Source organism: Antechinus flavipes, chromosome 2 (assembly GCF_016432865.1).
Source record: "Antechinus flavipes isolate AdamAnt ecotype Samford, QLD, Australia chromosome 2, AdamAnt_v2, whole genome shotgun sequence".
Lineage (NCBI taxonomy): Eukaryota > Metazoa > Chordata > Mammalia > Dasyuromorphia > Dasyuridae > Antechinus > Antechinus flavipes.
In genome coordinates, this window is record NC_067399.1 from 353,341,832 (window position 1) to 353,352,407 (window position 10,576).

General features: G+C 34.8%; 1 protein-coding gene across 1 annotated transcript in view; it reads left to right on the forward strand.

The window, feature by feature from the left end:
- TTC6 (tetratricopeptide repeat domain 6) overlaps positions 1-8,771 on the forward strand; it is a 288,496-nt gene extending 279,725 nt beyond the window's left edge. Inside the window, exons 32-33 of the mRNA XM_051978083.1 lie at positions 1,347-1,572; positions 7,918-8,771. Of these exons, the coding sequence (XP_051834043.1) occupies positions 1,347-1,572; positions 7,918-8,051 (360 nt within the window). The 3' untranslated portion in view covers positions 8,052-8,771. The remainder of the gene's footprint in view (positions 1-1,346; positions 1,573-7,917) is intronic.
- Positions 8,772-10,576: the final 1,805 nt, after the last annotated feature.

Below are 10,576 nucleotides of genomic sequence, written 5' to 3' on the forward strand. Positions count from 1 at the left end.
AACTCCCAGAGGGGGTTAGGGATACCAGGACTACCTGGAGTTACAAATCAACTCTTATCAAACATTTAAAGAATAATTAATAAATAAGAGATTACAGCAATATATAATAAAGATCATATGCTATTAACAGATTGGATTCATGCCAAGACTGCAGATTTGATTCAATATAAGAAAAACTATAATCAAAGCAAAAACAAAAACACATTTCAATAGATGCACAAAACAGTATTTGACAAAACACAACAAATATTCCAATTTTAAAAATAGCAAGCAGAAAATAAAGTTTACCTTAAAATGATAATACTATTTATCTAACGTCAAGTGCCAGCATTATCTATAATGGATTCAAGGTATAGGGCTTATCAATAAAATTGAGTCCTTTATCACCATTAATGTTCAGTATCATGTTAGAAATTCTGGCTAGAGCAATAAAACAAAAACATAAACAAAAAAAGAAAAGAAATTGAAGGAATAAGCATAGGCTATAAAGTTATGTATTTGTTAACATGGGTTTTTCTTTTTTCTTTTTCCAAAGCGGGGAGGAGAATGGGATAAAGAAAAAAAGATTTTTTTGTTCACTGAAGAAAAAATTCAATTTATTAAGAAGCATTGGATTCCTCCAGATAATGGCCCAGTGGAATAAATTCTGTGTCTAAAGCTAGCATGATCTGAGTTCAAATCCAGTCTGAGACATTTATTAACTGTATGTCTCTGGGCAAAACATTTCACTCTCCATCATTCTCAATTATAAAATGGGGATCAGAATAGCACTTATATTCAAAGATTAATATCTCATTTGATAATATTTGCAAAGCACTTAATAAAAATGCTTATTCTCTTTATTAATTTGCAATTCTAGTAAATTCAATAGGTTTCGCACAATAAGCTGTGAATGCAACCACTTAATGCCTTAAATGGACAAAAAATTTAACAGTTAATTGTTTCTGTTTCCTGTTCCCTTTTCATCCTATTTAAAAAAAAAAAATCTTGAGGGAACTCAATTGCTCAAGGGTCCCCTAATTATTTCCCTATCATATTTATATGGAAAAACTTTCCAAGATTCTTTGCAATTCTAAAGTTCTATGATTCTGAATGTTATAGAGATGTGAAATTGCTCAGCATTTTTATTCTTTTTTTTTTTACCTGCATTTGTCATTGTAAAGCATAGCTAAGTCATATCTAGTCATGCGATTTAGAACCTGATTTGGAATTTTTTTTCTCTTACTTAGAAATTGTATTCATATGTAAAAGAGTTTTTCCCCCCTTACTTTCTAGAGATTTTCCCTCCTTTAGAGGAAATGCTAAAATAGCCTTAATAATATTAATAATATTTGTTTATTTTTTAGGCCAATGATTTCTACTCCAAGGCATTGCAATTTGACCCACTAAATGATTCTGCAGTTTTGAACCGAGCTATCACAAATATAATACTACAGAAATTTGAAGAAGCAAAACAAGATTTTATAAGGGCAATACATCTCTGTCCTTTTTGGGCTGCAGTATATTATAATAAGGCACACTTATACTACTGTTTACAACAATATGAGACAGCTGAAGAGGATCTTGGTAAAGGTATATGTAGATTTTTTTATTTCCTAGTAAAATTGAGAAGATTGATATGGTTGAAATTATATTAAAAACAAGAAGAATCAATTACCTAAAGAAGTGAAAATAAAATAAAGTATAAATAGTATTAGTTCCATAATTGCGTCAATATGATGAGGTTCCAGTGGCAGTCAGAGAGTTGTAGAAATCCCTTTTTGGTCAGCGCAGGTCCTTTGTGAAAGAATTCAAGAACCCAAAGAGTTTTAAGTGGCAAAAATGGAAGTTTATTGTTGGATGAGAAGTCAGCTTTGCTAGAAAAACTGACTTCTTCATTGACAAAGTCCTGTTAGGGAAATGAAGGCTGGCACTGAGAAGAGAATGTCTTCTCAGTGGATAGGAATGCTGGCAGGCAGCCATGTTCTACTCCAGAATTCTGCAAGGATCTGGAATTTAGAAATATCCTTTAATAGGAAAATCTAAGGCTCAGGTTTCTAGTTGAAAAGAAAGCCAAAGTCCCCACACCTAGATCTCCAATTGAATAGAAATAACTTTTTGAAGATTTCTGGAATTTGCAATTTCCTGAAAAGGGTCTGCATCAATGGGGAGATTTGCCTTAGAAAAGACCCAGCCAGGAGGATATGCTCTCATAGATTCTCTGAAGTCTGGAGTGGCCAGGTATCAAAGGGGACATAATTTCAGAGTTTTAATTTTACAGATCAAAAGAGAACACAGTTTCACACCCTCATTATCCCACCCCACTCCCAAGCAGTTACCACATTCATTTGGGGAAAAAGGGGTGAAGATCTCAGACTTCTGTAACTACTTCAAGCTGACAAAGGGTCTTAGAGATACTGGGGGAGGGAGGAGTTCAAGCCAAGAAGGAAGGTGTGTGAGACCTGAAGACAGTAGCAGCTAAGGGGATTTGTGTGTCCCAGTCAGTGGTCCCACGATCTGTAGGCTGAAGGAGCAGTTGAAAATTTGCAGCTTGAAGCCTAGAGGAAACAAATCTCAGGAGCAGATTAAAAGTTGAGTGTCATCCAGAGTTGAGATGCTGATATTTGGGAATGGGGGTCTCATCTGTGGGCTGCCTTAAGAATGCTGATAGCCCACCCAACAATGCTGAATAAGCCCATTGCCCACAGAGCTTCCTAGGTGAAAGTAGTTAAGGAGGTAATTACTGGATTACTGGCAGGGTCATGGAATGCCAATCAGAAAAGCAGGAGAGAAAATGTTAGAAGCAAAAAGTTCTCATCTTTGGACTGAGAAAAGTTAGATAGAAGAGTGAAAGTGAGGGAAAGAAAGACACAAGTCCATTCCACCCTCCTTTCTCCAGAGTACTCACAGGAAAATTCTGAAATAACTGAGAAGTAAAAGCAGGACTATTTGTCTCTCTGCAAGGAGTTTAGGAAGGTTTAGCAAGTGCCTTGAGGCCTTCAGAGCTTTTCAGGTCTGAGGAGAAAAATGTTAACAAAACCAAAAGCAGTTTGGAACCCCCTGCAAGGGGGCATAAAGTCTATTTGCCACTCTCCACCTAGGGTAGGAACCAGCTTCAAGAGAGAGGAGGTTTCACTCTCATTCCCTTCCCCAGTTCGAAAGCTCTGGTTAAGGCAGAGGTCCAGAAGGCAATGGCTTAGCTTCTAGGGTGCCAGTGAGAATCACAAGAATAACCTGCCTTTCCCCGTTTTCAGGGAGCAGGTTGGACCCTGACTGGCAGGGTCAAGAGTGTGACACACCCAGAGAGTCAGGTCAGGTAGGAGACCCTGATATCTATTAGGTCTCCCACCAAGCCACTGATGTCCTTTGGGTTCTAAAATGCTCTGGACACTGAAACCTCTAATGACTGTCCCAAAGTTCGTTTTGAGGCTTCTTCAATTAAAAGGATCTTGGCAGCCACTACTCTAAGGCAGGATAGCCATACCAGGGAAACCAAGTCCAGTTTTAAAATATGCGGGATAAGCATGCTTTCAAGCAGCTCAGGCTCCCCCCCCCCTTTTTTTTTTTTAAATAACTTTTTATTGACAGAACCCATGCCAGGGTAATTTTTTACAGCATTATCCCTTGCACTCACTTCTGTTCCGATTTTTCCCCTCCCTCCCTCCACCCCCTCCTCCAGATGGCAAGCAGTCCTTTAAATGTTGAATAGGCTACAGTATATCCTAGATACAATATATGTGTGCAGAACCAAACAGTTTTCTTGTTGCACAGGGAGAATTGGATTCAGAAGGTACAAATAACCCGGGAAGAAAAACAAAAATGCAAGCAGTTTATATTCATTTCCCAGTGTTCTTTCTTTGGGTGTAGCTGCTTCTGTCCATCCTTGATCAATTGAAACGGAATTAGCTCTCTTTATCGAAGAGATCCACTTCCATCAGAATACATCCTCAAACAGTATCGTTGTTGAGGTATATAATGATCTCCTGGTTCTGCTCATTTCACTTAGCATCAGTTCATGTAAGTCTCGCCAGTCCTCTCTGTATTCATCCTGGTGGTCATTCCTTACAGAACAATAATATTCCATAACGTTCATATACCACAATTTACTCAACCATTCTCCAAGTGATGGGCATCCATTCATTTTCCAACTTCTAGCCACTACAAACAGGGCTGCCAAAAAACATTTTGGCACATACAGGTCCCTTTCCCTTCTTTAGTATCTCTTTGGGGTATAAGTCAGGCTCCCTTAAGAAATAAGACAACAGGTCTGGGATGGGGGTGTTCCTGCCTGTCTAGACTGCAAACCAAGATAAGACTACAGGTAAGCTTCTCAAGAACTCCTAACTCTCTAAAATTTCAAGTGTGAAAAATTTCTCTGGAGGTCTGAGAAAAGAAAATTGTGTCAACAAGCATTTAAATGACAGGTTATCAAGCTGGTGAGGCAGAAGAGAGATCTCAAGACAGGTCCTGAACTCTCCTGCTATCCTCAGTCCATGCGGGGAGGGGTGCCAGAGCGGAAGTGAAGGAGAAAGAAATTTTACTGGGATCCAGGGATAGTGAGGGTTCCACTGTCATGTTGAAACTGGAGCAAGGTGCAACTTGACCAAGCCCCAAATTCCTGCCGGAGGGCAGGGCAGCTAAGGGTAGGGACATTTCTCCAAATCTCACTTTAATGCCATGGCCTCTCTCCTCCCCTAAAGCCTGATTCCTATCAGTAAAGACTCCAACAGCTCTTTGTAACAGAGGAGTGGGAGAAGCTGAAGGGCTCAAAATTGGCTTCTCCAGTTTCTTCCATATGTTTGGGGCAGATCGTTTAACATCAATATCTCCCCAGGGCAGATCAAGGAGGGTATTGGCCTTGGATGCCTCCCCAGAGCAATGGCCAGGTTATTCCTCAGTCTAGGAGAGACTTGACATTGAAAGAGGCACCACTGCTCTGAGTGTCTCTCCTGGAGAATTAGCCCTTTCTGCTAGAGGGCAGAGGTTAAAATCACTATCCTGAAAAAAAAAAAAAAAAAGTCCCATTCCATGTGTTGAGTGGGGGCTAGCAAGTCTCAGGATCTAGTTCAGGTGAGAGAGATAATTTCTGAAAGGGATTTAGGAGTGCATAGAGATGCAAAGGGAGGCTCCTTTGTCCCTAGAGGGGCTGGAGGGAGTGAGTTTGATTTCCATCTAGCAAGTTTGAACAGTATCTTACATTGCTGTTTAGTTTAAGCTTTCCAGTTTTGAGATCTTTCAAGCCGAATTTGTCTCTTCCTAAAGAAGTATTCTTAGAAGCAGAGGTGTTTTGTCCCATTTTTGCCAAAAAAAAAAAAAAAAAAAAAAGCCTTAGTTTCCCTGATTCTATAGTTCCTTGTCCGTCTCTAGGGGTCTCTAGAAATGGAGAGATGAGAAAATGCTCCATGCGTAAGGGGGCTCTTTTGTCAGAGAATGCAGGTAATCTCAGAACACTGCTTGAGCCTGAGACTCCAATGATTGAAATCCTTTTGGGTATTTAAGTATCCAGACATAGAATAGACAAAAAGAAAAGACTTTACCTCATCCAGATTTTCGGGGGTTTCCTGATTGGTCAGGGAACTAAATGATGGAGTTCTAAGAGAGTAATGGAAATCCCCTTTTGGTTAGCACAGGTCCTTTGTGAAAGAATTCAAGAACTTAAAGAGTTTTAAGTGGCAAAAATGGAAGTTTATTGTTGGATGAGAAGTCAGCTTTGCTAGAAAAACTGACTTCTTCATTGATAAAGTCCTATTAGGGAAATGAAGGCTGGCACTGAGAAGAGAATGTCTTCTCAGTGGACAGGAATGCTGGCAGGCAGCTATGCCCTACTCCAGACTTCTGCAAGGATCAGAAGTTTAGAAATATTCTTTGATAGGAAAATCTGAGGCTCATGTTTCAGGTTGAAAAGAAAGCCAAAGTCTCCACACCTAGATCTCCAGTTGAATGGAAATTACTTTTTGAAGGCTTCTGGAATTTTTGCATCAATGGATGATTTGCCTTGAAAAGGCCCAGCAAGGAGGATATGCTCTCATAGACTCTGGGGATGGAGAGGTCAGGAATCAAAGGGGACATAATTTCAGAGTGTTAATTTTACAGGTCAAAAGGGAACACAGTTTCACACCCCCATCAAATATATCTTTTCCATGTTAACATCCTAATTCAGAGAATCAGCATGATGAAACATTTATAGTACTTTTAATAATCAAGCCTCTATAAATTCTTGTTCTGATATTTCATCGTGGTGTTGAGGTACACTCTGGGTTCTCAAAGTATGCCAACAAAGCCCAAACTCTGGTTGGTTCTGCCACATAATAAAAAATTTTAATACAGCCCTAAATATGTTTCCCAAAGACTAGCATCACTAAATGTGCAAACATTCATCTCCAATATGGAATTTTATGGTAATGACAATCTAGTGAAAAGAAAAAAGTGCACTCAGACTTTTTATGTTCCTCTTTTCTTTTTGCATTAGTTATGTCAAAGTGGCAGAAAGAAGGACATATTGTGAGAAGAATTTCTTTCTTAAAACTATCAGTAAGAACTAAATAAATATTAGATTTTTGTCCATTAACCAAAGACCAAATATAGCATTGGAAGAATAACTTTAAAATTTTGAGATTACACTAGAGAGTGAAAGCAGAAAATAAACAAAATACTAGCTAAATAGAAAGAGGTATCAGAGATTCTTTCTAACAAGCAAATAAAAGAATTGATGTAACTATATTACATAACATCAAGAAACCTTATTTCAAATAATTCACAGTCTTATATTGTTCATTATAAACAGTTTGTAAGAATATTGCCATGGAAGTGACAATTATACACCAACATAATAGTAGCTTATGCATCAGCATTTATGTTGCAGAGAATGAGGAGGTAGAGAAATGATATGAAGAATTTCTTTTTTTTCCCTAAGAATTTAGTGATGTCGTTGCCTTTGGTCTATTTAACACTTTCTGTTGACATTATGACTGCCACTATTTCCACATACAGCTTTTCTAGGCCTTAGAAAGACATTTTAAGTCATAATAATTAATAATTTTCTATAGGAAGACCTAACTCAGCAGACTCAAAGAATGATTCTATTTAGGTTGATACTTTTTATGGTTTTAGAAAAAAAGAAATTTTGAAGAAGGTTATGATGAAGAGAATTGTGGAATTAAAAAAAAAAAAGTCTGGTGATCTCTCGAAGCAGCTTTTTATACTAACTTAGCAGTCACAGAAACCATACATGGGGAGGGACCTTCTCAGTAGTTTTTATTTATTTTGAATTATTGCAGATTTCTAAAATATTAGACATACTATAAGTAGGTCAAAATTCAAAAGCATATATAAATGATTTTTAGATCATTAGCAGATTTCATAGGATGGGCCCATTTTAAACCTAGTATTAGGCCATTTCCCTAAAAAATAATATTTTTTTGAAAGTAAAATGATGTGTAGGTATTCACTGAGAAATAATACTAAATATATAGGTATTCACTGAGAAATAACACTAAATATAGAGTGCTTAGGTTTTACATAAGTTTAATTTGTTTTTTTGAAAATATATCTTTTATTTACATAAATATAAGACTTGAATTCAGAGATAAGATTGCTTTATCCTTTAAACTTTTTTTAAAACCTCTCCATATTTTTGATCCCTCAAAAAAATCATCTTAAAGTTTATACATTCGCTCAAGAATCAAGTATCTGCATTCTAAATAAAATGTTAGGTTTTAAAAGAGTGTAAATTCTAATTTTGCCAATTAAATGTTAGAATAAAATGCAGATATATACCAAAGCAAAATAAATTCAACACCCATAGAAAATTTGTTGAAATGTTATTATTATTAATATTAATATTAGTGATATTTGTTTTAATTTATAAAGTCCAAAAAGTGACAATTTTTAAATTAATGGAATAAAATAAAATTTGAAATATATTATTGTCTTTTGCAGCTTTATCATTACAACCTAATGATCATCTGGCATATAAACTTAGAGCAGACATTCATGGAAAAATGGGTAAGATGGAAGAAGCTTTGAAGGACTACAACCAATCACTCGACCTTCAAGAATTTGCTAAAGTTTAGATTAGGCAATTTGATTTGGCAATGCAAACTACCACAGAGAAACAACAGCCTTTCTTCTCTAATCTAAATCTGTTTTTGAAAAGTATGAATTTGTATCACTAGTGATTTTTAAATTTTCATATAATTATCAAAATAATTTGCAGCTTAATAATTATTCCATCCTGTGATTTTTAAATTATTAGACTATCTGTTACATATGTTTGTCAAGCCCAAATAACTGAATTTCTTGATGGCATTTAATTACTGTTCTGTCTTAAGAACACTAAATTATTGAAGAATTAGAAATTTCTTTTTAAAGCAGAAATTTAACCTATTACATTTAACCTGTCATATGTCTGTAAGAAAAAAGTATCATATCTTAAAAGAGCCAAATAGTAATATTTTTACTAGAGTTTAATTTCTCTTTAAATAAAAGTGAACTTCTTGACTTAAAAAAAAAAAAAAGAAAGAAAAAAGAACTTTGAGTTTGGGGAAATTACTTTTTTTTTCTTATTGTCCATAATAATGTACATTACATACATCTTTTCAATGGCATATGTATTCTCCAAATGTACTGTTGTAAACAAAATTTTCCTTGATCATATTAATTTATGGAAACATTCTTCTGATGAACATATGTTTCTTAAGGGTTCACATACCTTATTTCTTTCTGACATCCTAGTGCCATAAGATACATCATATAAATGTAATCAACATCAGTACTCTATCTTCCTGCTTTAAATATTCATCCATACACACATATTTGTGTGTGTGCATACATATATATGTATATATACGTATGTATATATACATATATGTATATATATTTGCATCAAAATAAGCACTTCCTAAGAATTATGTTTCTTTCACTTAGAATCTCTTCTGAAATGAATGCCTAAGAGGCTCCCCAAAGTCTTCTTGGAACTTCCTTTTATCTTATTGGTGATGACAAATTTGCTACTATTGCAATGAGTTTACTTCAACCCTCAAGGAATGAGTAGATGAGACAAATGTTAAAATTCCTTTTCTACTTCCTGTTTTTATTTATATGGGCTTATATTCTCCCTACTTTAAGTGCCTGATCAACATTCTTAAAGTAAATGATGTTCATCCACCTCCCATGCTAGTTAGTCAATCACACCATCAGTGGCAACATGAGAAAATAAATTTTTATTTTTCTTCTTTGTGGAGATACTTGTTTAAGTTTCTTTTCTTAGTATTCTTATCAAATCAATAATGTATCTATTCAAAACAGGTTTTCAATTTCTTGCAAGTAGGAGTGAATCAATTCCATTACCTAACTAATAATTTCCAAGAGTATGGTTTTATTGTTGAGTTGGCAAGGCATTACATAAAGATAAGCAATTGTTACTCAAAAATTGTACAACTTTTACTTTAACTGCTAAAAGATAATGATTATGATTTAATTTTTATTATAAAAGAAGAGTATTAAAGCTATAAGAAAATATCAAATCATGGCTTCCTTAAGAAAAAGATATCTAATGTCACAGGTACAGCCAGCAGATCATATCCATTCCCTGTGATCTTCAACATTTACTTTTATAACTCCCTAAGTGGTTTCAGTTTGTCATTTATTTGTTGAGATGCTAGCTAAGTGTGGCTGGGTTTTTTGGATTCTTGGCAGAAGTGAAGTGCATCCATGAGACTTTGATTCTGAATCTCTCTTGTAATGTCAAATATTCAGCTTCTCACTGTTTTATATATATTCATAATATTCATGAATGGCATATTCATAATATTCAGAAATGAACCATATTAAACTTGAACTAGTTTTCCATAACTATACACTGACTTAAGTTTTCCATAAAATCAATCTTCAAACCTTGAATTTTGGCTCAAACCTGCATGTCAGTTTTGCCTTCTCAGTTATAAACTTTAACACTGGAACCCAAATTAATTCAAACCGACTATATTAACATCATTTTTGGATTATAGATTTAATGGAAAATTCAGGAAAAGAAAAAGTTTTGTTCATTAGTTATAATCCCAATGAAATGGCAATAAATTGGCCATGAAAAATGGAGTTTTGTTAGCTACAGAAATTCACAAAAATTCACCAACTAAGTGAAGTACCAAAGTGATAAAATCTGATTTTTTTAAAAGCTCACATATTTTTTCATTTTTAACAGCTCTATTATAATGTTAAGCTATCCTTATAACTATATAACATTATAGTTTTCTTGACCTTTCCCCTATTATGGGGCATTTAGATAATTTCTAATTTGTAATCGTTATAAATGGTACTTTAAAATATTTATAGGAATTACATTTTTTGTTTCAGTTGTTTTAGAGAATATATCCTCAAAATGGAATTTACACTTCTTTTACATATTGCCAAATAATTCAATTAACAATATACTTTGAAATACATGATGAAAAAAAAGAGCCTAGACACTATCTTTTAGGAAATCATCAAAGAGAACTGCACAGATATAATAGAAAAAGAAGGTAAAATGACCATTGAAAGAATTTACTGAACACCTCCTGAAAGAGACCCCAAAATTAAAACTCCAAGGAATATTGTG